Source organism: Propithecus coquereli, unplaced genomic scaffold (genome assembly GCF_000956105.1).
Source record: "Propithecus coquereli isolate 6110/MARCELLA unplaced genomic scaffold, Pcoq_1.0 Scaffold73, whole genome shotgun sequence".
In the NCBI taxonomy this organism is placed as follows: Eukaryota; Metazoa; Chordata; class Mammalia; order Primates; family Indriidae; genus Propithecus; species Propithecus coquereli.
The window spans coordinates 274,056-301,938 of record NW_012153396.1 but is presented as its reverse complement, the minus strand read 5'-3'; the positions used below and the strand labels follow the sequence as shown (position 1 = coordinate 301,938).

The window sequence follows — 27,883 nt, the reverse complement described above, 5'->3', positions numbered from 1 at the left end:
CTCCTCCCCAGGAGGTCACGGAAAGCAGCCACAAATGGGCAGCTCTCGCCCCAAAACCAGAGTGCAGCAAGTAAAGCCAGAATTGAGAAGGAGCCCCGCAGGGAGCCAGGAAACCTGTATTTTGATCCCAGTTCGGCCCCTCGTTAAGTTATTTCTTCTCTCTGAGCCTCAGTTTCCTTTTCTGTAAAATGGGTCTAAATTGGGACTGTTGCAGTGCCTTGGTGGGGAATCACTTGAGCTGAGGCAAGTGGAAGGGCCAAGCACAGTGCCGGACACACAACCGGTGCCTCTGATGGCTGTGGACACGTTCCCCAACCCTGTGCGCCTCAGTGCCCTCCGCGTTGATAGGAGGAATGTGGCCACAGGACGGCCCGATTCGGAGCCGGCGGGACGAGAGCGCCCAGCAGGAGCGCGCGGCTCATCTGGCCAGGGCTCGCCGGCAGGGGCGGGGCTTGGATCCACGCGAGGAGAGGAGAACCCCCTCCCGGGCGGGGTGGTCACGTGGGCCAGTCACGTGGGCCTTCCCGGAAGCGCGCCAGGCTTCGGGCCGGCCGGGCGGTGTGTGGTCCGCGATCTGGTACGTGGGCCTCCCAGGCTGTGGAGCGCATCCCTTGGCTGTCCCCTCCGTGGGCGGGGGGCTTCCTCCGGGAGTCCCCGCGCAGCCCTCCCGGAAGTCGGGCAGGGGCCGTAGGGGTCCCCGGGAGCGGGCCCCTAGCCATCGCAGGCGTGTCGCCGTGGGCGGGTCGCTTCACCTCTCCGAGCCAAAGTTTCTCCAGCCCTGAAGTGAGGCGGTGTCACAAATCCAGCCTCTTTCCCAAGGTCGCTGTGAGGTTCGGGGGCGGGGGAGAGGTGGAACTGGGGTGAAACTGGGCAGAAACTGTGGCTGTGGCGTGCTGGACAAACAGGAAGCCAGCCCTTGGGTGGGCGCCCCGCGGCGGCGAACCGCGCCCCGGCTCAGCGAGGCTCCCCCGCCTCCCAGGTCTCCTATCCCTGTGGGGCAGGGCCGGAGCTCGAGCTGCTGGAAGACGGGACCCAAGGCCGAAGGGGCAGTTCGCTGGGGAGTGGGGGAGAGCCCGAGATCCAGATGGTGACAATGAGGGCTGGGTGTTTTTCCTCTCGGGTTGGCCCAGCGCCGTCTGGGGCTCCCTTTACCAGTAAGTCCCCTCTGAGTTCCCTCTCTAGAGCAGGACAGCGAGGAGAACACAGAAATCACAAAATGACACCGGCTGGGTTCTCTCTCCAACAGCCTTTGATAAAAACAAACAAACAAAAAAGCTGCAGAACCTACTGCCCGTTGAAAGCATCCCCATGTTTGGGGAAACTTGGCATTAAGGTCAATCGTGCAGGTAGTGGAGTTGGTCTCAGAGTTAGGTTGCAGAAGATGCTGAACCCCTAACAGCCCTTTCTCTGTGCCTAGGAGTCACTTGCCACTTATTTATTTACAGTGTTTGATTTCCTGATTAAGTTTTCTATGGTTCCTGCCTTTTATCAGAATATGAATGACTCTGGAACCGGTTTTGCCTACCCTGTTATTTGAAAAAAGGAAGCTGGAAAATAAGAATAAAGACCCCCATGTCTGTAAAACGGCAGAGCTCGCTAAGGTTGCTCCCGTGACTCCCTGTAATCCTGCAGCGAGGCGGAGCCAGCGGTTGTTGCTCCGTTTCACACCAGGAGATTCAGGCTTGGGGAGGCGTAAGTGACTTGGCAGAGACAAACCTGTTATAGAACCTGGTCCCGCTGCCTTTTCTGCTAGGGTTTATTGCCATTGGCCACATCCATCCAGAATGCCTACTCTCTTCACTGGGGCTGGGACTGCGTCCCCCCGAGGCCTGGGATGTGCCATGCTGTCTCCCATCGGTCACCCAGAGCAGGCTCCCTGGAACTGCTGGGGAACTCTGAGTGACCCACAGAGAAGTGAGAGTGGGCAGTGCTGGCCAGGTTCTTCATGTTCTCCATGATGGAGGAGAGGGGCAGGAGCTGGGGTATGTTCTGAGCAGACTGCCTCAGGGCCTGGAGAGACCTGGGACCACGCAGCCCTTCTCCAGCTTGTGCAGCAGTCGAGACTAGAGTGTCTGTGCTTGCCCTCACGCTCTTTCTGTTTTAAGCGTTTGCAGGACTGAGGATGCTGCGTTGCTTTCCCATGAGCTGGTCACCAAGTCTGTCTACTGCAGTCCTTCCTGAACCTCTGGCTGTCTGGAGGCTCTGCAGTGCTCCGTGTCGAGGTAGATGATCTTGCCCCACCTGGGGCAGACAGGGAGGCAGGCAGCACCTGCCCTGGGGCTGTGCGAGGCAGCGGAATGGGATGGGCAGTGGGCTGAGCACCTTGGGCTCTGCTGACTCTCATCCCCACCCCTTGCCCAGCTCTGCATCCTGACATCACCTTCATGCTGGTGCCGAGTCTCTCCTTCCTCCCTTGCATCCAGGCGGTCATCAAGGCCTGCTAGGTCACTTAGCTGCAGCTCTTGAATTGGCCCCTTCCTCTCCACTGGCCTGGCCCCACCAGGGAGCGAGCGCTCATTTCCTCACACCAAGATGACTGGCCTCCACAACCTTGACCTCGCCCGTCTCCAGCCAGCCTGTCCACAGCCTGCCTTTCCCCGGCCCATGCACTTCCTTCCTGTCAGGCTGACCCCGCAAACCCTCTTCTTTGTCACACTCTGCCAGGAGTCCCAGAGCAGCTTCTTCAGGTCCACCTGCTCTCTCTCAGCAACCTCGTCTCCACACCTGTGCCTCTCTCCTTTTCTGCCTTAGTGCTCAGCAACTCCGTGGAAACAGGCTGCATTCCTTGTTCCCTGGGCTGCTAGATCTCCCCACATTCTCCTGCGAACACCTTGGGGCCAGGTGCTCTGAGTTAGCATTTGGGAGGAATTCACTAAGCACCACTGAGCCAGACACAGGGATCCTGAAGATGATGGAGCACAAGGCCTGAGATGCTGTAATCCTTCTGAGAAAGCCACACAGCCACTCATGGGAGAGCTAGAGCAGAGCTTCCTCATCAGTCATGCTGAGCACGTGTGCAACATGGTCACGTCTACGTTGCACACTGAGGCACACGAGAGGGTTTGAAGCTCCTGCCTGAGGCCTCTCAGCTGCAAGCTGCCACCTGCAGCTCTGGCCTCGCCAGACTTGGTGGGCCCCCAGGGTTTTAGAGGATTGATGTCCTGCTGCGCCCCAGAGGGCCAAGGCACAGTGTGGGAAGCTCTGTATTGAGAATCTACCAGTGGGTGAATGGTAAAATGCATTTCTCGTACAACCAGGCACAGAGGGTGCATGAGTGGGTGGTGGGGAAGGAGGTTGGGAGGGGTTAAGGTCACTGCTGGATGTGGCCAGAGGAGTGGCAGCTAAATAGGTGCGAGAAGGAACCATGGACAGGGTCCTTAGGCAGATTCTGTTTCTGCCAAGAGCAGGGGGAGCTTTTGAATGGAATTTCTGTAATGCTGACATAAATTCCTCATGGACTTTGAGACTCATCTTCAAGATCTCAGGGCTGCTCCATTCCAGACCAGGTTCCCCGCATAGTTGGTTCTGTGTCGAGACTAAGAACTGGATCCGTTCCCTACCCAGTTTGGTTCCAGTAGGCCCCATGGTGGGTCTGATGCTATGGTGAAAGGGGCCAGATAACAGAGGACAGAGCCCTGGCCTTGGCACCAGACAGGTCTGCGTTCAGATCCCGGCTCTGCCACTTTCAGCTGTGTCTGTGCCCCGCCCTGTGATATGGGGGTAACCAAAGAGCCCCGCTTTATCAAGTTGTGAGGGTGTGACAGTAACACTGGGAAGCGCTTATGGTAGAGCCTGGTGTGCAGAGGGGTCCATGAATGCTTGCTGGGGTTGGGATCCTCTCCATTACTCAGGCTGAGCTCATGGGCAGGGGTCCCGGGTGACCTTGACTTGCTTCTCCCTGGCAGATGAAGTGCGTGTTGGTGACCACTGAGGGTGCAGAGGTCCTCTTCTACTGGACAGACAAGGAGTTTGAAGAGAGTGTCCGGCTGAAGTTTGAGCAGTCAGAGGATGAGGAGGAAGAGGTGAGTGTGGAGTGGGCTGTCCCAGGAGGATGGAGGGGAGGGAACAGCACAAAACTAGCAAAGGCAAGGAGGCAGGAGAGCCTGTGTTCACCCTCCTGGGCCAGCCTGAGCAATCGGCAGGGCGGTGTGCACGGTCCAGTGTCCTTCGCACCTGGACTCGCGTCTTCGGGGGTCGGCCTCCTCGTGCTCTGAGTGCAGGGACCCCCACCCCCCCACCAGGGCTACTGGGCTAAATGAGGGCAAGAGGAGTCGAATTTTAATCACGCAGCAGAGAAACTTAGTGTCATTAGTTTCTCTACCTAAAAAGTTTAACATACACTTCACATTAATTTTTTAAACAGCTGTATTCAGGTGTAATTGACACACCATAAACCGCATGTATGTGAAGTGCACAATGTGATATGCTTTGATATGTATATATACCTTATTCCATCACAGTCAATAAAATGAGCGTATCTGCCACCCCAAAGGTATAATCCCTCCTTGGCCACCCCCACCCCATAGCAACCACAGATCTGCTTTCTGTCACGATAGCTTAGTTTATATTTTATAGACTTTTATATAAATGGACTCATACAGTATGTACTTGGGTGTAGTTTGGTTTTGGTTTGGCTTCTTTCAGCGTAGGTACTGTGTGATTCATCCATGTTGTAGCACGTATCCGTAGTACATTGCTGAGTAGTAATCTGTTATATCAATGTGCCATAATTTATTCATTTACCTGTTGATGGACATCTCTGTTGTTTCCAGTTTTGACTATTACAAATAAAGCAGCTGTGAACATTCATGTACAAGTCTACGTATAGACACATGCTTTCATTTCTCATGGACAGATACTTACCGGGGAATGGCTGGATCATGTAGGTGTATGTTTAACTTCTTAAGAAACTGCCAGACATTTCCATAGTGGTTATGTCATTTTCCATTCCACTCACAGTGTTTGAGAGTTACAGTTCCTCCATACCCTCGCTAACAGAGTCTTTTTACTTTTGACATGCTAATGGATGTCTAGTAGAATCTCATTGTGTTTTAATTTTTGTTTTGTTAATGACTAATGATTTAGAGCATTTTTTCATGTGTTTATTTGCCATATCTTTTGCCTATTTTTTATTCAGGTTGATTGTTTCTTCTTAATATTCTTACTGAGTTTTGAGAGCTTCGAATATATTTTGGATTCAAGTCTTTTATTAGATATATGTTTTACAAATATTTTCTTCCAGTTTGTGGCTTTTCTTTATATTCTCTTAATAGTATCTTTCAAAGAGCAGAAGTTTTTAATTTTTGATAACTCCAATGTATCCATTTCATTTTTATGGATCATGCTTTTAGTGTCATAGGTAAGGAATCTTTGCCCAACCCCAAATCACAGCATTTTTCCTATATTTTATTTTGGAAATTTTATAATTTTTGGTTCTATGTTAGGTGTAATCATCTTTGTATATGGTGTGAGGTATGGATCAAGGTTTTTGTTTTTTTTTTTCATACAGACATCCAATTTAACACTTTAATGGTACAACTCAGGAATACTTGTCATTTTCACTTATATAATTTCCACTGTGCATTCTAAAGGAGTAATTTATTTTGAAAATTTTTCCAGATTAATTTTGGATTAAAAAAATTTTTATTGGACATGTAGTAGAGAGAATTTTGCATTTGTGCAGCAGCATAGACCAGTTACCTCTCTTGCCCTTCCTGCTCTAACGGGCCAGGTCACCTGACCAGTGCCTGAGCCAGCTTCACTTCAGCAGGTTATCCCACCGTCAGCATCACCAATATTCTTGTCACAGTCTGTAGGAGAAGACAAGATACCAGAGATTATAGACATACAGGCGGTTTTATTTAAGCTAAAAAATAGGACTGTGTGTTAGGCTCTTTTATTTTTTACCAGCCAATACATACAATTTTTAAAAGAATTTTTAGATATTTCAGTTTTAGGTATTTCTACTGTTTCAACTAGGTCAGTTTAAGAAGCAAACCATTTGGCAGGCTTCCTCTTCCTCTTTATTAAAAACCTGGTAAAGAAACAAACTCCTGATTTTTCAGTTCCTAAATGTCTAGTGTGAAGGAAAAAGTCTTCGGAGGTACGTGTGCAGAGCCCTTAGTTGAGGGCCTGGCACGGAGGGAGCACCGTGGGAAGGTTGGTCATTCTTTATTTTAGAAGCAGCCTTTGCAAAGGTAGATAGGGCATAGGCATTTCTGTCACCTACTGGGGGCATACTGGGGACACCCACGGATGCCCCTCTGTCATCCTTGAGCTAGCTGGGCTCCAAGGTGGCCAGGTACAGCTGCACAAGTTGTGCGGGGCTGGGGAGTATGGGGGCACCAGGGCTGTAGGCAGGGGCAGGACGGGGCCATGTGGGGGTCGGGCTATGCAGGGCCAGGGCCAAAAAAAGGAAAAAATTCTCTAAAATTTTATTTTTTAGGTGCAACACCCTTTTTTCCTGATCATATAAATATAACAATGTAAGTTAATTGTAGGCAATTTGGAAATACAAAGAAATTTTTTTTTTTTTTTTTTTTTTTTTTTTTTTTTGAGACAAAGTCTCACTCTTTTGCCCGGGTTAGAGTGAGTGCCGTGGCGTCAGCCTAGCTCACAACAACCTCAAACTCCTGGGCTCAAGCGATCCTCCTGCCTCAGCCTCCCGAGTAGCTGGGACTACAGGCATGTGCCACCATGCCCGGCTAATTTTTCTATGTATTTTTAGTTGTCCAATTAATTTCTTTCTATTTTTAGTAGAGACGGGGTCTCGCTCTTGCTCAGGCTGGTTTCGAACTCCTGAGCTCAAACAATCCGCCCGCCTCGGCCTCCCAGAGAGCTAGGATTACAGGCGTGAGCCACCGCGCCCGGCCTAAAAGAAATATTTTTTAAATGACCTGTACTTCCACTACCCAGAGCTATTAGCCTTTTGTTACACTTTCTTTGGGTTTTTATCTTTTCTATATAGTTGAGATCATACCACATTTCCAGTTTTAGTTCCTGTTTTTTTCATTTGCCATTATATCAAGATCTTTATTCCATTTTGTTAAATATTCTCAGAAGCATAATTCTTAACATAAGCATAATATTCTAGTGTGTGAATAAAGGTATAATTTACTTAACCATTTTCCTACTGCTGAACATATATACTGCTCCAGTTTGCTGCCACTATTGCTATAAGGAACATTTGTGCTTGAGTTTTATCACTTATTTGATTATTTCCTTAGGATAAATTCTCAAAAATGGAAATATTGAGTCAAAAACCATTCAAAGATATTGTACCACTTTATAATTCCACCAAGTAATATATGAGAATGCCCCTTTACCTCTACATACACCAAAAATTTTCATCTCCCCTCACCAAATAAAAGTTATATCTGCAGGAAAAGCTACAATCAAGCCTCACTTAATGGTGGGGATATGTTGGGAGAAATGCATCGTTAAGCAATTTCGTCACTGTGTGAATGTCACAGAATGCACTTAACACAAAGTTAGATGGTGTAGCCTCTTACATACCTCGGCTGTGTGGTGCAGCCTGTTGCTCCCAGGCTACAAACCTGTACAGCATGTTACTGTAGCGAATACTGCAGGCAGTTGTAACACAGTGGTAAGTGTGTATGTATCTAAACATATCTCAACATAGAAAAGGTACAGTAAAAATGTGGCATTATAATCTTATGAAACCACCTTTGTATATATGATCCATCGTTGACCAAAACATTGTCATGTGGGACATGACTACTGCTATTAAGATGAGTTGCTATATATACACAATCCAGATTTTTAAGTGACGTTTCTATTAATATAATTTATTAACGACAGTTCAAGAAAATCATGGTATGTGAATAATTCAACAAACATTTATTCTTGCCTATTCTTGCCTAAGGCGGGTATTCCTTCAGCAAATTTTAATTGAGAACCTACTACGTGCTGGCCTCTGGGGATAAAACAGTGAACTTAGCAACATGATTCCTGCTTTCATGGAACTTAGAGTCTAAAGAGGGATGATGGTCAGTGAACCAGATGGCAAGTAAATACCATGAGTTCAGTAGTGACAAATGGTCTGAAGAAGTTACACAGGGTATGGGATGGGGGTGGCTGGGTGGGATAGCCTGAGGGTGGTCAGCAAAGGAGCCATCTGAGCTGGGACCGGAGGATGAGAAGGACCCACTGTGGCAGGCTGCAAGAGCTGGGCACAGTCCTCGGTTCCTGAATGTTGGCAGGAGAATAGTGCCATGTCCCACTCATCTTTTAAATGCCACAGATGACCACTGACCAGTTGCCTGTTTTTCTTTTCAAGGCAAGGTCTTACTCAGCTCCTTGTAGATTTCCCCAGCTCCAAGTTAAGGATCCGCCTTCTCATATTTCATTCTCGTCTCCTGAAAGTGGCTCGGGAAAGGTCTGCTGTTTTCTTCCTTTCTCTTTATTCTACTGTGAAGAATTTGAGTTGTTATCATTCCACTGGCTTTATCCTGTTTTTATTCACAGATTTTCAACACATCTGTGCAGTTCCTTTTGGTTTTTGTTTATGTGTTTTGTTCCTTCTTTTGCAGGGTGGAGAGAATGGATGGGGAAGAGCTTATCAGAGTAAAGGCACACATGTTGTGGAAAATAGGGTAGTACAGAAACATAAAAAGTAGAGGAAAAAAATCATTCATGATCTCTCTGTCCAGAAGTATTGACTTTAACAGTGTTCACTTTCTTAGTGTTTTTCAACACGTTGTTGTTTTTTTTCATGCATTTTTAAATACAGAGCATCCATCCGCCTTTTTTTTTTTTACTACAACATTATATCAGAGGAATTTTCCACGTCATTGAAACACTCTAATATTTTGAGTGGCTATGGACTCTTCCATCATTTAGATGTACTGAAATTTATGTAGCTGCTTCCTGGTGCTGGACATTAATGTTTTTTTCCAGTTTACAGTAAACTGTGCTGTAGTGAACATCTTTGTGCATGTGTCTTCGTCCCCCTCTCTGGTCATTTTCCATGGGATAAATTCTCCAAAGTAGACTTACTGGAACCAACAGCATGGAGCTGCCACGAACTTCCTCCTCGGTCCCGTGCTCCGCACATTCCCCTGTCGTGCTGCAGCCTCGTTCCTAGTGTTTCCCTCTCCCTTCTGAGCCTGAACAGCACGGGTAGCTGGTGACCCTTCCCAGCCTTCCTAACCACCACCCACGGTGTCTTTTGGTCCCCCTCCCTAGTAGGACAGTGAAAACCTCCCAGGCGGGTCTGGCCCTCTGGAGCCCTCGATGTCCAGGCCTGGGTCTTGTCCCTGGTGTCTGGCCCACTCTAAGCAGTGTCCTTTTCTCCCCTCTTGCAGCTCCCCGCCCTGGAGGACCAGCTCAGCACCCTCCTTGCCCCGGTCATCATCTCCTCCATGACGATGCTGGAGAAGCTCTCAGACACGTACACCTGCTTCTCAACGGAAAATGACAGCCACCTGTATGTCCTTCACCTGGTGAGTACGGTGCTCTTCACTCTGTGGGGAGTCCAAAGCTTCTCCCTATCTTGTACTTTAGACTCCTTTGGAAGGCAGAAGCTGCATCTTATCCAGGTCCCTTGGGACCCGATCCTCCCCTTCCCTGTCCGCAGAGATGGGGGCAGGTGAAGGGAAGGCCTGGGGCTGGCTGACGTTGGCCCGGCTGTGCCTACAGTTTGGAGAGTGCCTGTTCATCGCCATCAATGGAGACCACACAGAGACTGAGGGGGACCTTCGGCGGAAGCTGTGTGTGCTCAAGTACCTGTTCGAGGTGCACTTCGGGCTGGTGACCGTGGACAGCCAGCTCATCCGAAAGGAGTGAGTCCTCCAAGCTGGTGCCACCACCCCCCACCCCCGACGTCCTTTGCTGAGCATCCTTGCTGGGCCAGGCAGCAGGCGCCCGGCCTCTGTAAAGCTGCCATTCCACTGCCCCTGGCTGGGTCTCTGAGTCAGAGAAGCAGAGCTCGAATGGACCATCTTATCCATCCTTTCCATGTTACATATGGGGGAAACTGAGGACAGAGAATTTAAATAGCTTGCTCAGGGCCATCCAGCTGGTTGGTGGCACCACCCGGCCTGGAGATCAGAGCTCAGGATTCTAAGTCCAGTGCTCGTCCTGTTCCCCTAACACCAGTTGCCTGTCCCTGTATACCTGGTGTGAGCTAGTCCTCAGTGGCTTGTCAGAGAAGCTTTTAGACTCTCGCTCCAGAACAGCACATGCCTGTGCACGCTCATATAATCGTGTGAATGTTTTCTGAGAGGACAGACCCCCAAACCTGTGTCTAGGCCAGCAGTAAAGAAATCAGGGAAAGAGAGTGGTGGGAAGGACCCCAGAAAAGAAATGCGGTTGAAATGCAGGCCTAGAAGTGAGGCTGGGATCACGCCCTGATTCTCCCATACAGATGGGAAGTAGCAAAGTTTGGAACTCTGGGTCCTTTGAGTTTTGTAGTGATGGCGAGCGAGTACCCATATGGAGACACTTGTCAAGTTAGCAAACATTTCCTGAGTCATTTTAGCCCAGGTAGCTCACAGTTTCATTGGGATGCCCAGTGCGGGTCTCGTCAGCATTTGAGGTGGCTGTGGCCCTGTGTGTGGCTCTGGTGACAGACTAGAGCTTTCTGTCTCAGTGACCTGTAGGGGATGTGAGAGGCATGGAAAACTCAGGCACCACCCTGGGTCTGTCTCTAGCTGGCTTTGTGTGACGTGTCTGTGTGTGCGGCAATTTGCTCAGGTGCCTGCCTCTTGGCTCCGTGCTCATGCCCCCACCCCACAGCTAGGGCTCAGCCAGAAACACGGCCTCCTCTGTGCTATGTGGCTGTCCCAGTTACGTGGTCACGACACATGAGCTGACCCAGCTCTGATGCTGAGCTGGGACTGTGCTCCTTTGGTTGGGGCTGGGGAAACCAGCTTTCTCACAGTCTCTCCTGCTCCCTCTGGCTCTGCCCCCAGGCTGCGGCCCTCAGACCTGGAGCAGCGTGTCCGGGTGTGGGAGCGCTTCCAGCGTCTGCTATGGACCTACGGCCGCCTGCGGGAGCAAGAGCAGTGTTTCGCTGTGGAGGTGACTACTGGGCGTGGGAGTCCTCAGGGCTGAAGGTGTTGGGTCAGAGGGGGCATCTGGCTTTAAAACCACATTTTGCCACTAAGAAGTGAAGGCACAAGCCGACCTTAAAACTCATGTGTTCAGGGAGTTATTTTTTCTGGCAACATGGTGAGTGGGGTTCTTTGATGGGCCTTCCCATATAAAAACAGCTAGATCCTGGGTAACACAGATTTTTTAATGCTTTGGAGTTCACTGCAAATTATAGAAATCTCTGAAGATAGCCCCTTCAACCCTGCTCTCCTCCCCCCACAAAAATTATATTGAGCTGAAGCTAGAGTGGAAAGCAGTGAGAAAAAAGCAGCACTAAAGGCAAGAGCGCCCTGAGTGCAAATGATACCAACACTACAGCCATGAACTAGCCTTAGGCCAGAGGCAACATAGAGCAGCTGAACCGGTAGCTCTAGGTTAAGCCCAGACCAGAGGAGCTACAGTGGCTTTGGGCAGTAGCACTCCCTGGCTCCCTGTGGAGGCAAACACTAATTCTCTCTGGATCAATGGTTCTTATACCCCAGTATGTGTCAGAATCTTCTTTAGGGCTTGTTAAATACAAGTTACTGGGCCTCACTCTCAGAGTTTCTCACTAAGTGGGTTTGGAATGGGGGCTCTAGAATTTGCATTTTTAAAAAATTCCCGGGTGATGTTGATTGTGCTGGTCCAAGAACCACACTTTGAAAACTACCACTTTGAAGGACAAATTGAGATCAAGCAAATATGAGCTCACAATTAAAGAAGGTTAGATATACAAGAAAATAAACCACCATGAGTGAGAGTCAGGGGAACCAATCACTAACAGGTTTAGATCCCAAGGAGCTTTATATATTAGAATTATTAGGTACAGAATATAAAATAACTGAAATATAAAAGGTAGACTCAGAAAAAGGAACAAATTGCAAGAAACTGAAAAATTACTGGGAAGATTTTTGATTCTTTCCTGTATATATTTTAGAAATGAAAACATAATTGTTCAAATGAAAATATGAAGGGATGTGTTGTAATAAATAACAAATGAAACATAGCTAGAGAGAGAATTAGTGAACTGGAAGATAGATCTGAAGGAACTAATTCACACACCTTCACTCATTCACTCTTCCAATAAATGTATAGCACCTATCATGCTAAGAGGTGTGCCAGGCCCTATAAATACACAATCCCTGCCTTTGAGGAGAAATCAGCCATGCATATATACTAAAAAATACAGTAAAGAATCCTGGGTGCCATATTAGGTTTCTCATCAAAAGCCATTGTGGCACAAGGGATGGAATGGTCAACTCTTTCTGAGGCATCAGGAAAGACTTCTTGTAAGAGGTGACCTAACGTAGTTAAGATAAAATCCAAACTACTTCCCAAGCCTACCAGCCCCTGTAGGATCTGTTGCTGCCTGTCTCACCCTGGCCTCATCTCATGCCTCTCTTGTCCTTACTTACTGAGCACTGGTCCCATGGGACTTCTTTCAGTTTCAGGAATATTCTACATTTAGATCTGTCCAATATGGTAGCCATTAGCTACTTGTGGCTGTTGACACTTGAAATGTAGCTAGTCCAAGTTGAGTTATACTATATATGTGAAATATATACCAGATTTTGATAACAGCACCAAAAAAATGCTTTTATGTTATATGTTGATAATATTTTAGATATATTGGGTAAAATAAAATATATTATTAAAATTAATGTCATCTGTTTCTTTTTACTTTTTAATGTGGTTACCAGAAAAATTTAACTTACGCATAGGGCTTACCTCATATTTCAGTTGGACAGCTTTGCTCCAAATTTTCTGCCCACCTCAGAGCCTTTGCTTCTGCTGTGTCCTCAGCTTACAGTGTTCTTCCTCCCCTCTTCCTCTGGCAGGACATCCAGTTCTTTAGATACTAACTTAAAGGTCACCTCCTCAGGGACATTTCTTTGGACACCCTCCCAAAGTAGGTCTCTGCCATTTTCCTCTAGTTTAGCACTGTATATTTTGTATTTAGCACGTATTATAGTTGGCGCCTACTTTGTGCTTCCTTGCATATTGTCTGCCTGTCCACTAGAGGCTAGCGACCAGACTGTGAGCCCCAGGAAAGTGGGGACCCAGCTGGTCTCAGTCTTCCTGTTCCCAAGTATCTGGTGCATAGTATAAGCTCAGTGTGGACAGTGAATGTACTCCCGAGCCCAGGGCCTAGAGCAGGGGAAGGTGGTTGGTGACATGGCTTCCTCTTCCTGCCCACCCACGGCCAGGCGGTGGAGCGGCTGATTCACCCTCAGCTCTGTGAGCTGTGCATCGAGGCGCTGGAGCGGCACGTTGTCCACGCTGTCAACACCAGCCCCGAGCGGGGCGGCGAGGAAGTCCTGCATGCCTTCCTGCTTGTGCACTCCAAGCTGCTGGCCTTCTACTCCAGGTGAGCCCAAGGACCCTGTGTGCGGCGGCTCAGAGGCCCTGGTTCCCACCCCCCCCTCTTTCTTACTCCCCTCTACCTGAAAAGCACCACCTCCCATGCCAGGAAAGCCTCCCTGATTCAGTTCTTCAACCTTTTTCAGCTCACTCATCTGTCTGGATTATTTATTCCTGGAACAGTGCCTTAGAGCCTCAGGTTTAGGAGAACTTCCTTTTATACTATTACTGGTCCCTGGGGCTTTCCCATTGGTAAATCTTTTTCTTTTCTTTTTATAACCAACCAAGTTTTCTCTTTAAAATTGATGTTAATTAATTTTATTCATACCTTGCCTGTCTCCAGAAAGGATTAAGTCTGCTGGCACATTTGCAAACTCCTGGAGGGCAGGGGCTGGTCTCCCCTAACCTGCCTGCCCCTGTCTGCTGCCGCCTGCCGGCCCGTGCTGATGGGCTGCCATTCCGTCTCTGCAGCCACAGCGCCAGCTCCCTGCGCCCGGCCGACCTGCTCGCCCTCATCCTCCTGGTTCAGGACCTCTACCCCAGCGAGAGCACGGCGGAGGACGAGGACGATGACGACACTCAGGTCTCGGGAGACTCTCCAGGCAGGGGAGCCATCAGGGCAGTGGCTCAGAAAACCTGCCTGGGGAGTGGTGGGCGGGCTGCCCTGGTGATGCTGTGTTTTCTAAGTCACAATTTTTACTGGGTGTGTGGTTGGGCGTGATATTTTTTCCTGCTGGTTTCAGCTGTAAGGGGAATTCTGGAATGCACACGGTCTAGCGGGTTAAAAGTACAGATTGTCGGGGTCAGTCCTGGTTTGAAACCCAGCTTTACCACTTAGCCGTGTGAGCTAGACACACACCTGGCCTGTGAGCCTCACTGGGTAACAGTGGCCTGTGCCTCTCAGTGTTGTTGGGAAGGTAGAGCCCAACAGTACCTGGGGCATGGTCGACACTCAGTGTTGGCTGCCACCATCTTTGTCATCCTGCCATCAGTGGTAGTGGTGGTTTGGATATCCATGTGTTGGGATTTCTGGAATTTCAGTGTCTCTGAAGAAAGAACAGACCGGCTAGAATTGAAGCATCCTGACAGAGTCTGAGGACTTTATATCCAGGCTGCGCATGGAGCAGGGTGGAGGGGTGCAGGGCTTCTCTGTGCAGTGCTGTGAGGCAGAGGGCGGTCGGGGGCGGAGCCGGGGCAGACAGGCCTAACCAGGTTCTCCCCTGCCCTCTCGCAGCCTTCCCCACGGAGGCCCTGGAGCAGCCAGAACATCCCGGTGCAGCAGGCCCGGAGCCCTCACTACGCAGGCCCGTCCAGGGGGAGTTCTGCAGAGACGGTGTGTGTGTGCCCTGCCTGGAGGAAAGGGGGGATCTGCCTCCGCCTGTGGCCAGCTCAGGCCAGCTGGGAGGGCGTCAGCCTGAGTGCTCTTCTCCCTCCCAGCAGACAGACAGCTTCTCCCTGCCCGAGGAGTACTTCACGCCAGCCCCTTCCCCTGGCGAGCGGAGCTCAGGTGAGGCCTGGGGGGAGGAGGAGGAGGCTGGAGGCAGAGGCGGCCCTGGGGAATCCATCTCCAGATTCAGTGGGTCCCCAGGATCAGTGGCTCCCACACTCTTAGAGCACAGGATGCTGCCTGCAGCTCCCCTCCCTGTGTCTTCCTGCTGGCTCTAGCTTGAATTCTAGGACTGTTAAGACCACTCAAATGATCCCCAGAGCTTTTTAGGACAAGTTGATTTCATTTAAAAATTCTTCTCTATGTGTATTCTCAGCCTCGTCTTTCTTTCTTGTAGTTAATAATTAAGTAATAATCATTTGGTTTCAAGTACCTCTTAAAATATAAATATTCAGTCTTTATACCATACATATGTTTCCAAAGAATGTGGCTAAACAATAAAAATAAACTGTAAATATTCAAAATATTATTAACAGAAAAATAGACAGCCTTGCTTAGAGCAGTAGATGAGCCCAAATCCAAACTCTGTCGTCACCGTGAATGAGCACCACGTTCATCACATTTATCTCTGAAATTCTTAGGAGAAGAGGAAGGGTCTGGTCACGGGTGAGGAACCTGTGGCCTTCTGGATCCTTGAGTGTGGCCTTTTGACTACATCCAAATTTTACAGAACAGATCCTGTTAATAAAGGGATTTGTTTGGATTCAGTCAAAGGCTGCTCTTGGGGAGCTGGAGGGCTGCATGTGGCCCCAAAGCTGCAGGTTCCCCAACATCTGACAGAAGAAAGAAGGCCAGGGCTCAGGAGGAGAGATTTCTTGGGGACTGAGTTTGGAAAGGAATGTGCTATGTGGCCCCCTTAGACCAGTGGCCCTCAACCCGGATGCACATTGCGGTCACTGGACAGTGCCAGCAAGCCGGGGCCAAGTGTGAATACCAGCAGATGTCCCCAGGTGACTCTGCTGCGCCTCAGGCGAGAACCACTGCCACATACAGATTTAGGTTAGAGCTGTGCTTCTCACCTGTGGCCGCGTATTGGACTCAACTGGGCATCTTTAAAACCTGTTGCTAAGCTGGGCCTGTACCCGGAGATTTTAACTTAATTGGCCTGAGCCTGGCTTCAGGATTTTTAAGGGTCCCCAAGTGATTTTCATGAGTAGCCAAATATGAAAACCTCTGGGTTAGATGTTCTTAACTTAGGTCCTTGGACTGGCTGGGACCTGGGGCCCCTGAGAGTGTGTGCCAACCTGCACATGCTCGTACATTTTTCTGGGGTGAGGTCCATAGCGATCTTCAGACTCTGAGCCCCCACGAGCTGAGGCACACTGGGAAGCACCACTGTGGCTGATCTCCGATGTTCCTCTTTCCCCAGCTCCCTCCCCTCACTCATCAGGATCCTCCTCCCAGCCCCTTTCCCTCCCTGGTGGTTTTTTATACCTCAGAACTGTGCATAATGCTTTCCACCATGCACAGAACTGACAGCTTACAAATGGCTTCAGTTGCACTCATCCATTTGCAAATCAGGTGTTTAAACTGTAGGAACATGCTATCAGTGAGGGTTATTTGCAATGAGATACAAGAGGTAACAGTATTATTACAAGCATGTAGCATTTCAGGTGTGTAGTGGGCTCAATAGGTTTGTGAGCTACGCTAGGAAGGAACTCTAGCTCAATTCCCAGCACGTAATAGGTGCTCAGTAAAAGTTTGCTGATTGAACGAATGAATGGGGAAATGTGGACTATATGTGACTAACTCCTTGGGAGGGGAGAGCCTGAAGGAACAGAGAGGGCAGGAACAAGGTGGGGACTGAGAGGCCAAGGGAGGACTGCTGAGGAAATGCCCCCCCCACCCGACGCCCAACATTACCAAATCCACCCTCAGGAGCTCTGGGGGAACCTTCCCTCTCCAGCCCCAGGCCACTTTAGCCCAGGGACTGCAGAGTTTTCCTTGTGCCTGCCACCCTGGGGGTGGTGAGAAGGGGGTGCTGCTCCAGCCACATCACAGCGCCTCTGCCTACCTGGCACTGCTGATGGGGCAGGGCCACCTGGGCACCACCCCCATGCTGTCGGGTTCCGTTGTTACATTGTGACGTGTGGCCCGCAGGTAGCACCATCTGGCTGGAGGGGGGCACCCCGCCCACTGACACGCCTCAGGTGAGTTTCTCCTGGCTCTGCTTGGGCACCAGCAGATCGGAGGGTTTCACCCCCAGGGTGACTTGGCGCCAGCCTTGCCCTGCCCATCTCAGGGCTGTCAGTGCAGGGCCTGTCCCTGTGCCCGAGCTCAGCCCAGGGTGGATGTTACGGGAGACCCTGCCCTCCCCTTCCTCCAGGCGCTGGGCCTCAGCTCCTGAAAATCTGCACCCTCCCCACCATTCTTAGGAGTGAAAGTCTAAGGTAATTTTTGATGTTTTTTTGAAAATAAGAATGTAAGCATTTGTTGTAGAAAAATTGGGAAACACAAAAGTAAAATATGGAAAAGGGAATAAAAATTTATTCTCAATCCTATCCTCAAAGTAAAATTAACACCTTTGGTGTTTCCTTCTAGACTTTTTTCCTAGGATTCTATACACGCGCACATGCACATACACTGCATATCTGTGCACGTTTATGTATTTTTCCGTTTATCAAATTTGGATCCTAATTTGCTTCATTATACTTTTTTTTTTTTTTTTCTTGAGACAGAGTCTCACTCTGTTGCCCAGGATAGAGTGAGTGCCGTGGCGTCAGCCTAGCTCACAGCAACCTCAAACTCCTGGGCTCAAGCAATCTTTCTGCCTCAGCCTCCCGAGTAGCGGGGACAACAGGCATGCACCACCATGCCCGGCTAATTTTTTCTGTATATTTTTAGTTGTCCGATTAATTTCTTTCTATTTTTAGTAGAGACGGGGTCTCGCTCTTGCTCAGGCTGATTTCGAACTCCTGAGCTCAAACAATCCACCCGCCTCGGCCTCCCAGAGTGCTAAGATTACAGGCGTGAGCCACCGCGCCCAGCCCATTATACTTTTTTATTTAAGCATTTTCTTGTTTATTAAGCACTCTTCAACAGTATGGTTTGTAACGATTGTTCAAGAGTCCATCGCATGCATGTTATTATTTGTTTAGCAAATCCCAGAACAGCCAGTACGTTGCTGTTACAGACAACACTGAAGTGACAGCCTTAATACAGAAATTTTTATACAATCTCTCATGATTTCCTTAATTCTCTAATTTTTCCCACCAAAGGCTTTCTTACTCAGATCCCTTCCTAAGGTTGGAGTCTTCCTCATTTAGTCATTTTGTGCCTCCATTTCCCCAGTTCGGATGGCTGTCTGGATGAGGGCGGCCAAAATGACAGACACATTCGGCTTTAATACCGTTGTCCCCCTGAAGGCACAGGGAGGCAGCCTCTTCCCCTTCCACGCACGTGTGTCTTTCCTGCCCTCTCTGTCCCCTCTTTGCCGCCACCCAACTCCTGGGCCCTCCCCACTGCCCTGTTGGCCTCCAGGCCTGACTCTGGGCAGAAAGACCCAGAAAGCTGAGAGAGAGACAGCAGCAGATCCACAGCTGCCAGGGCAGTTCCAGCAGAGTGGGAAATCTTTATGAACTTAAGAACTGGAATTTCTTGGAGCTCAAAGATTTTATTCCTCATGGTCCACAGGTAGGGCAGCTGTGGGTGGATCCGGCCTGGGGAGGAGGCCGGATGGTTCTGCCCTCCTGCCCACCTCCCACCTCAGCTCTCCTTCCCCGCAGATAGCAGAGGAGGACACCCTCCCAGCACTGGCTCCCCTGGCCCCTGCGCCTCCCAGCCCCAGACGGATCTTCCTGGATGCCAGCATGAAGGAGAGCTACTGCCCCCTGGTGCCGCACACCATGTACTGCCTGCCCCTCTGGCCAGGCATCAACATGGTGCTCCTGACCCGGGTAGGAGAGCCCCGCACCCTGCCCTGGTGCGCTAGGCCAAGGCCGCTCCGGGGTGGCCCCACTCACCGCCCTCTGCCTTTCTTTCCCTCAGAGCCCCAGCACGCCCCTGGCACTGGCCCTGTACCAGCTGCTGGATGGGTTCTCCCTGCTGGAAAAGAAGCTGAAGGAGGGCCCAGAGGCCGGGGGTGCCCTGCGGTCCCAGCCCCTCATGGGAGACCTGCGCCAGAGGATGGACAAGTTTGTCAAGAATCGTGGGGGACAGGAGATTCAGGCGAGACCCAGAGCCTGGTCCACCGGCCTGGGAAGGGGAGAGGGGTCGGGCAGCAGAGCTTCAGTCTGCAGCGGGTGGGGGCGGGCGGTCTGGGTCCTGTGCCTGTCCCGCCACAGCTTTATGACCCTGGTGGTCCTCAGTATGAAATGGCAGCAGAAACCTAGCTGCTCTTTAAGTTTCAGAACCTTTTCATGTGTTTGGCAGAACATGAATTATAATTCCCATTTTTTAGATGCAGAAACTGAGGCTTCGATAAGTTGTAACTTGGCTCGTAAATAGTAGAGCCAGAGCCTGGTTCAGCGAATTGGTACAGGCCAGTGATCAGCCCATCTCAGGGCATCCCCCTATAATGTGGCCAGGACGCCTGGTCACCAGGGGCAACACAGAAAAGCGCAGGACACAGCCCTAGCCCAGCCCCTGGGAGCTGAGACCAAGAGACGTGGGACAGTGTGCAAGCCATAGACACAGGCCATCGCAGTGTGTCCTGACACAGTCCACACGGGGCCTAGACAGAGCTTCAAAGGGAGGTGGCAGCCACTGGGCCAAGGCAGCTGGGGCCACTCCTGCAGTGGGTGGTGCCTGTGTCTGTTTGAGGAGCCGGGACTCATTGGAGCCGTGTTGTCTGAAGGTAGCAGGACTAGAGGAGGCAGAGCAAGTGAGGGAGGCCCCAGACCGCTCCTCTTTGTGGAGTTCGAAGGCAGCACGGCATCCGCAGGGCCTCCAAGCCTCCCTGTTAGAACGCCGAGTGCTTGTCCTCTGCAGAGAGCTGCCCGTGCCCGCCCCAGACCCCTGCAGCATCTGTTCTCCACGCAGCTCAGCCCCTGCCCTGTGGGAGCACGGGCAGGTAGCAGACCTGCCGCCTGTCTTCCTTACAGAGCGCCTGGCTGGAGTTTAAGACCAAGGCCTTCTCCAAAAGTGAACCAGGATCCTCCCGGGAGTAAGTGCTGGGCCCCAAGGACAGGGATGAGGGGGGTTCCCCTAGATCTGTCTGTCTATCCTGGGTGCAGGAGTGGGGTGGCCCACACAGGGGCGAGGGGCTCCCCTGGGTCCCTTCTGCTGTGACGGGCTCATCTCCTGGTGCCCAGGCTGCTCCAGGCGTGTGGGAAGGTGAAGCGGCAGCTCTGCGCCATCTACCGTCTGAACTTCCTGACCACAGCCCCAGGCCGGGGAGGCCCACACCTGCCCCAGCACCTGCAGGACCAAGCCCAGAAGCTCATGCAGTGAGTGCGGTGCAGCCCCCTCGATCCCAGGAGCGGGGACGTGGGGCACATGCCTCCCAGCAGCTTGTGCATCCCTGCTTCCCCCTGCAGGGAGAAGCTGCTGGACTGGAAGGACTTCTTGTTGGTGAAGAGTAGGAGGAACATCACCATGGTGTCATATCCTGGCGCCTGCGCCTGAGCCAGCCCTGCAAGCCTCTCGGGCCCATCGTGCCCTCCCCTGCTGGCTGGAAGGACCGCAGGCCCTGGGGGGAGGATAATATTCCACTACCTCAGCTGCTTTTCTCTCAAGGAAAGTAATAGGAGTTAGTGTCCCATGTGTCTTCTCTATAGGAACATTCCAACCTGAAGTTGCAGAAATTCCTGCTGTCCCAAAGTTAATTCATAAAAGCCTTAAAGATCCTTTATGTCCGTGTTGCCAAGCTGGCAAAATGGCAATGGGGACAGGCTGAGCTTCCTGTGGCCTGGCTGGTTTGAGAGGGCCGCATCCTCCTTAGATCATCACAGTGCACGGTGGCATGGAAAGGCTCTGAGAAGACCTGCAGTAAATGTTTATCCCTGTTTAAAAAACCACCTCTAAAACTTATTTGACCCTTTAATTACGGAACTCTAGTTTCATTGAATACTGATTTTCCATGGGACTTTATATACAGAGGCTTTTCCTGTATTAAAATACCTGAAGTGTCAGGCCCCCCTCCCCGGAAACTCTTCAGCAGGCAGGTGAAAGGCACGCCCGGGGGCCTATTTGGCTACCAGCCACCGCACTTCCCTGGGTGTCTGTTTGCCTCAAATGGGAGTCTTCCAGCCTCCCGCGATGAAGCGTGGAGATTAACAGGATCACGGTGCGGTGGGTAGGCTGGGCGGTCGGCTAGGCTCACTCATTAGCTATGGGCTCTGCTCACACTCCAGCCTCGCAGTGTCTGACTTAAGTTCTTCCCTCATGAAAATGATAAACTGTGAACGTACTGTGTTCCCGAAGGACCCAGAACTGCCCGCGTTAAATGTGCAAGTGTCAAGGATCTCAGAACATCCCAAGGCCGGGGAGCTGGGAGGTGGCGGAGACGTGGGGAGGTGGGGATTCCGAGGCTTGGCTGGGGGGAAGGGCAGGCCCAGCCCTCCCGACACCATTGCTGGGCAGAGCTTGACGCTGAGACGAGGGCAGGGGAGCACCCTCCCTGGTTCCTGGCTTTATACGCACCTTAACTCACACCTTCACCTACCTCGAAGACTTCCCAGGCTTGGTGCACTTCATCTACGTGGACCGCACGACCGGGCAGATGGTGGCTCCTTCCCTCAGCAGCAGTGAAAAGACTTCGTCGGAGTTGGGCAGGGGGCCCCTGGCTGCCTTTGTCAAAACCAAGGTAACTTGGCCCAGGCACTCTTCAGTGCCCATTGGATGGGGCGCTGAGGCCTGAACCCTGCCCAGGAAGACAAGCTCCTCTGTCCCCTGGGCTCCCAGTCTCTGATGGCCCCTGCCATAACCCTTCCGGGACTTCGTCAGCATCTGTGCGCCGGACACACTGCAGGCGCCTCAGGAACAGCAGCTTGTCTTGTCGACCTCAGGAACCCCGGGCCCGGGCCAGGTGGGCCTCAGCGATGTTGGGCCACCTCTCCTGCTGTGTTCCCACTCGCTTGGGCTTGGGCTCCACAGAGCACTCTGGGCAGCAGGGAAGACGAGGAAATGGCCTATACTGGCATAGATAAATGTTCAACAGGTGTTCGCTGAGTTAACTGAAGTGGAAAGAACTGCAAGGTAAATCAATTGGACATCAGAATTTAAAACTAGGTGTTTTCTGCTAAGGAAACATTCTCTGGAAGTTCTTTTTTTTTTTTTTTTTTTTTTTTTTTTTTTGAGATAGAGTCTCACTCCGTTGCCTGGGCTAGAGTGCCGTGGCGTCATCCTAGCTCACAGCAACCTCAAACTCCTGGGGTCGAGTGATCCTCCTGCCTCAGCCTCCCGAGTACCTGGGACTACAGGCATGCGCCACCATGCCCGGCTAATTTTTTCTATGTATTTTTAATTGTCCGATTAATTTCTTTCCATTTTTAGTAGAGACGGGGTCTCGCTCTTGCTCAGGCTGGTTTCGAACTCCTGAGCTCAAACAATCCACCCGCCTCGGCCTCCCAGAGAGCTAGGATTACAGGCGTGAGCCACCACACCCGGCCTGGAAGTTCTTTTATTCCCCTGACTTAACTGACTCTTCATAGCTTGCTCGTATTTTTGGTGAGGGAGGGGAGGCCTCTGCCACTGTCTAAACTATATATACATATCTGGGGAATTTATTTTTTTTGGTCCAAATAAGGTATATCTTCATGGTTAAAACAAGATAGGTGCTAGAGCCGAGTGCTGGAAGCCCAGCCTCGCCTCCTACTACTGTGTGGTTTTGGGTATCATGTAGTCAAAGCTTCAGTTTCCTCATCTGTAAAAGGAGATAATGATGCTATGTACATCACAGAACTACTGCAAAGATTACATGATGCATGTGAGATACTTAGTGCAATATGTATAATATGAGCATTTACTGGTCCCATTATCATCACCATCTCCATCCCTGTTTCCAGAGGTAGTTGGGGTCTCTTGTTGGTTTTTTTCGCTGTTTTTCTGTGTGGTTTGTTGTAGTTGAGGTCACTCTGTATATGTGATTGTGTTTACCACATTTTCACTTCTCATTATATCAAACGCACTTCCTTGTGCCATTAATTCTTTATAAACACGATTTTTAGCAGCTTTATCATGTGAATATAGCATAATTTACTTAACCATTTCCCCAGTGTTTGAGCATGAGATTGCTTCCAGGCTGTCGCTATTATAAATAATTCTGCAGTACACATCTTTTACACATACATCTGTGTTCTCTTCTCTGATTATTTCCTCAATATGGATTACCAGAAATGGAATTACTAAGTCAGATGGGAGGAATGTTTTTAAGGTTATTGATGCATGTTGTCAAATTGCTTTCCAATCCATGTATTTGTTTGCAGATTTAAGTAGATAATACATTGTGATCAGGTTTGGAGTGGATCGCGTATGGTCGCGTATCCCTTCCACTGAGGCTTTTGGTGAGAGCGCTCACCAGGCCTGTTCCCAGCCCTGGGAGATGGGGGCAGCCCACTGTCCTGCTGCCTTCCCTCGGGCAGTGCACGAGCAGCGTGGGTGAAAGTCCTCGCGTTAGGCAGGAGAACATCCCTGAGGAGAGCTCAGGCGTGTGGTCCCTCAGGTCCTGGGTTTCCATCCAACCTTGGTGAGCCCCAGTTTGGATGTCACCGGGAGCAGAGGTCGTGCCTGGCTCAGGGTGCTCTACGGTGGAGCACGCTTCCCCGGCACCTTCCTGGCTGTGCCATCAGTTCCCAGCCCTGGAGGGGACTGGGTGAGTGAGTGACCCTAGACAGAGGAGCGGTTTCCAAGGGCCACACTTTGATCTCCTACTGTGTTAATTAACAGTGTCCCTGGCTATTTTCTGGACTGAATGATAAGTTTACTAACTTATGGCTTGTGTGTGTAGTAAAGCTACACAAAGTGGTTTTACACGTATTTTATCCCCACCATGACTGGAGAGGTAGTCCATGCATCCAATAATGATTCGTTACTAAGCCTCCTGCTCCGAGCCAAGGCAGCGCCCTGGCGCTAAGGAGGGACTCCCGCCGTCTAGGAGCTGCTTGGCCAGCGCTCTGCTTCCTTCCAAAGGCAGGAGGTGCGGCTCAGGCCGTCTGTCTATCTTCTCTCCCTAGGTCTGGTCTCTGATCCGGCTGGCGCGCAGATACCTGCAGAAGGGCTACACCACGCTGCTGTTCCAGGAGGGGGATTTCTACTGCTCCTACTTCCTGTGGTTCGAGAATGACACGGTGGGTGTGGCCCGGTCCCTGGGGCAGGGTGATCTGGAAACACTTTCCATCCCTGTAACTTTCGGTTTCCTTTTTTCTGAATTGTGTTCAGTCTGTGTCTCTCTCCTTCTCCTCTTGCCCATGGGAATAATAGAACGGCAGGTAAGCGCTGCAGGTTGGGACCCAGAACTCAGAGGTTCGCGTTTTTCCAGGGGTATTTATCTTTGCTCTGTGATCCCTCCATCTGGCTGTCGGACAAACTCACGCTATTTTCGTGCAGCGTCCAGGCACGCACGTGAGCAGATGGACGCGTGCCCCACTGCGAGAAAGGCTACTCAGGTCGCACGCTTCGGCAGTGGTGCCTCAGTGTCGTCATGGTCATGTGCGACGCGTGGCGCACTGTCATTCCCATTGTACAGACCAACGGGCCGCAGCTGACAGTGATGCTGACAGTGTGGCTGGCGTCTCTGCCTCCGGGCCTGTTCTTCCTTCTCTAGACCTCGCTGTTGCTACAGCTTAAGCACAGGTGATGGGGATTTAGTGTGTGGCTACAGCTTAAGCACAGGTGATGGGGATTTAGTGTGTGGCTGGCCGCCTGTCTATCCCTCCCTCCTCTTCCTCCTCCTCCTCCTCCTCCTTCTCTCTCTCTCTCCCTCCCTCTCCTCTCGTTTCCCCTCCTTTCCTTCTGTTTCTGTTTTCATCTCCCTTGTCACCTTTACTCATTACCCCAGCTCTCTAAGGTGTGTTCCCTCTGCCCCTGCTCCCCTGGTCCCTGCTCCCGCCTGCCCCCCTGTGCCCACTGACGGTGCCAGCCCCCGTTTCCATAGCACAGGGTAGTTACTGGGGCCTTTCCCTGCTGTTCTGTCCGTCAGCCCTCAGTTCTGTGCAGCAGGAGCAGGGATCTTTGAGCTCGTTTTACAGCTGGAGACACTGATGTTCTGGAGATGACGTACCGTGGCCAGGGCCGCGAGGTTGTGAGGCATGAAGCCAGGGCCTGAGCTCAGCCCTCCTGACCTGCAGGCTCCCGTCTTCCCTCTGCGCCCCCAGAAGTGCCCAAGATGTGTGCACGACACCTGATTGTGCCTGGCACACAGAAAAGGCCCAGTGGACCTTAGTTCCTGTCCCCACCACTCCTACCCTGGGAATCCCATTTCTTTCAAAGCAGAGCCTTGGGCCCGTTGATCATGCTTTGCTCCTGGTAGGCCCTGTGTGACACCCACGTCCCCCCGAGCATGTGCTCATTGCTAGTCCAAGTGCACTTCCTAGTGGTGGCCAGAGCTCCTACGTGCCAGGCCCTGCACTTGAGGCTTCGCATATGTTGTCTCTAGTTCGTAGCGTGATCGTTGTTACTCCCATTTCACACCTGAGGAAATAGGGTAAAATTGATCCACGCGTTTTCTCAAGTGCCTAGCAGGGCTAAGCGGGCCTCGAACCCGGTGTGTCTAACACGAGCTGTGTTCTAACCCCACACCACTGCCTCCCTGTCCTCCGTCCCCAGGGGTACAAGCTCCAGATAATCGAGGTGCCTGTCCTCTCCGATGACTCGGTGCCCATCGGCATGCTGGGAGGAGACTACTACAGGTGACCTGGCTCGGGAGGCTGCCTGCCGGGAAGGGCCGTGCACCAGACGTGGGTGCTGAGGGGGCGCTCCTCCTTCAGGAACGCCCCACCCCAAGAAGCTAGAAACCCCATTTGGGAGCCCTTCCCTGGCGGCCTGGTGGCCAGTGGGGGAGGCGGCGAGTGCAGGGCACATTTGCATTCCTGCCACTTCCTGCTGGTGCAGTCTTGGCAGTATGGACACGCATCTGTGCTGGGCCCAGAGTGTCCCTGCTGGCGCCTCTTCGCTAGGGCACCACAGTGGTCAGTGAGGAGGAGACGGTGTCGAGGCCGGGTACAGGGCTGGTGATACGACCAAGGGGATGGGCGTTTGTCCGCTAGGGGCCGGGAGAGACCCCGGCACTGGAACAGTGCTGCGGCCTCCGTCTGAATCCCGCCCTGCGTTTCCTTCCCAGGAAGCTCCTGCGCTACTACAGCAAGAGCCGCCCAGCGGAGGCGGTCAGGTGCTACGAGCTGCTGGCCCTGCACCTGTCGGTCATCCCTACCGACCTGCTGGTGCAGCAGGCCAGCCAGCTGGCCCGGCGTCTCTGGGAAGCCTCCCGCATCCCGCTGCTCTAGGCCAGGGTGGTCTGCCTGGGCACCTCTCCCCCCTTGCCAGCATTCCCCATGGCAAGAGCCTCCTCCTGAGGATGGGCCAGGGTCCTCAGGCAGCCCCAGGGCATCTTAAACTGCACCTAGACCACCCTCCATGGGGGGTTCCAAGCCCCCCAAGCCTTCCCTCTGGAGGAAGAAGGAGGCCAAGGGGTCTTAGAACTACAGTGGCTGGCAGCTTAGAGCTGGCAGCGGCTCCTCTGCCAGAGCCGCCTCTCCCTGGATCCTGGGGGACAGAGATGAGGTTGCCAGGGCCCAAGGCTGTCTGAACACACCCCCTTTCTGCTGTTTTCTGAGTGGGGAAAGCTGGCTTGGAAAGCCGTTTCCTGCCTGGGTAAAAGGTGCTCCTTTGGCTGGGTTTGAATTCCAGCTCTGCCACTTCCTCTCCATGGCCCTGGGCAAGTTTGTCAGACTCTAAACCTCTCCCCCACATTTAAAGTGCTGGCACCTCCCTCTCAGGGTGGGTGCTCAATAAATGTTGGTTATTGTTGTCATTCAAACCAGATGTGCTTGTGCTTCTGGGCCCTTGCTACATCCTGGCACCGTCACACCTGCTGGCGTCTGCCCTGGGGCTGGAGTTCTTGAGCTCCGGGGCCTGGCCCAGAGGTTTGGATTTACTTGGTCGGCATGGAGCTCGGCTTTGATGTTTGTTTCCCAGGCAATCTGCTGTGCCCAATTGAGAACCACTGCCCCAGGGGGACAGCCCCCTCTTCTAACCAAGACGTTTCTACCCCAGAAGGGACACAAGGACAAGAGACCCTCAGAACACTGGGACTAGGGAGCGTTTGCTCCTCTTGGGCCAAGAGGTCGGTGCTGGGCCAGAGAGAAGTGACGCAGCAGAAATAAGCTCCCTCCGCAGCAAAGGAACAGATGCCCTCGTGACACACGTGCAGGGGCTGGGCCTTCTGTGTTTTCAGTGGAAATCGAGCTGAAATGTGCAAGGAAGACTTGAATTTCCCTTGCAGGAAACAGCTTTGGGGAAAACAGAGGTGCTGAGGGAGCTGGAACCACACCTTGGGCTAAAGTCCTTAGAAGGCAGCAATGAGATGTCCCCCGAGATGACTGGACTGTATTCCTCATGAATATCATGATTTTATGGATGGAAATTAAGAAAAATATCGATTGTGGAAAACACAGATGAGCACAAAGGAAAAAAACTAAACCTGTAGGCCCACCACTGTTTAGGACACCCACTTTTGTCATCTAATATTTTCCCTTAATTTTTAGCAGCTGCCTGTGATGGATCTAGTTTAACCAGCCCCCCTGATTTCTCTATATCGTAAATAACACTGGGGTGAACATCCTGAATCAGATTTAGCAGGGAGATTCACATGCGGCATAAACCTGGGGTGTGTGGAGGGACACCTGAGTTGAGAGTAGGGGGGTCCCCAGAAAGTCCTCTTACTCGGAATCACCTTTTCCACATACTCTCCCAATTTTGAGATTCATTTCTAATAGCAGGTTTCTGTAACACTGATGTCGGAGCAGCGCAGAAACTCAACTCCCAGGGTGCTGTTCTCCCGCAAGGGGAAAGGTCTGCTTAGTAACGGCCAGAGAACAAAGGGGC

At 51.4% G+C, this 27,883-nt stretch overlaps 1 protein-coding gene across 2 annotated transcripts; it reads left to right on the top strand.

The window, feature by feature from the left end:
* Positions 1-499: 499 nt before the first annotated feature.
* On the top strand, positions 500-26,749 carry HPS1 (Hermansky-Pudlak syndrome 1). 2 transcript variants are annotated; one of them, XM_012661770.1, is made up of 20 exons: positions 500-577; positions 2,106-2,222; positions 3,906-4,022; positions 9,327-9,464; positions 9,661-9,803; positions 10,935-11,043; positions 13,302-13,462; positions 13,927-14,038; positions 14,690-14,788; positions 14,896-14,962; positions 17,003-17,052; positions 18,628-18,798; positions 18,890-19,069; positions 19,945-20,006; positions 20,155-20,289; positions 20,380-20,445; positions 21,503-21,647; positions 24,016-24,129; positions 25,607-25,689; positions 26,121-26,749. In XM_012661770.1, the coding sequence occupies exons 3-20, from the start codon at positions 3,906-3,908 to the stop codon at positions 26,281-26,283; spliced, it is 2,115 nt and encodes a 704-aa protein (XP_012517224.1). In that variant the 5' UTR covers positions 500-577; positions 2,106-2,222; the 3' UTR covers positions 26,284-26,749. The 2 variants fall into 2 exon arrangements, with proteins under 2 accessions (XP_012517224.1, XP_012517223.1); XM_012661769.1 differs by having other exon boundaries at positions 14,893-14,962.
* Positions 26,750-27,883: the final 1,134 nt, after the last annotated feature.

Coding starts and splice junctions, on each gene's coding strand:
- HPS1 (XM_012661769.1), top strand. CDS start 3,906: ATGAAGTGCGTGTTGGTGACCACTGAGGGTGCAGAGGTCCTCTTCTAC. Junction 9,465..9,660: donor ACCTGTATGTCCTTCACCTG/GTGAGTACGGTG, acceptor CTGTGCCTACAG/TTTGGAGAGTGCCTGTTCAT. Junction 14,789..14,892: donor GGGGGAGTTCTGCAGAGACG/GTGTGTGTGTGC, acceptor TCTCCCTCCCAG/CAGACAGACAGCTTCTCCCT.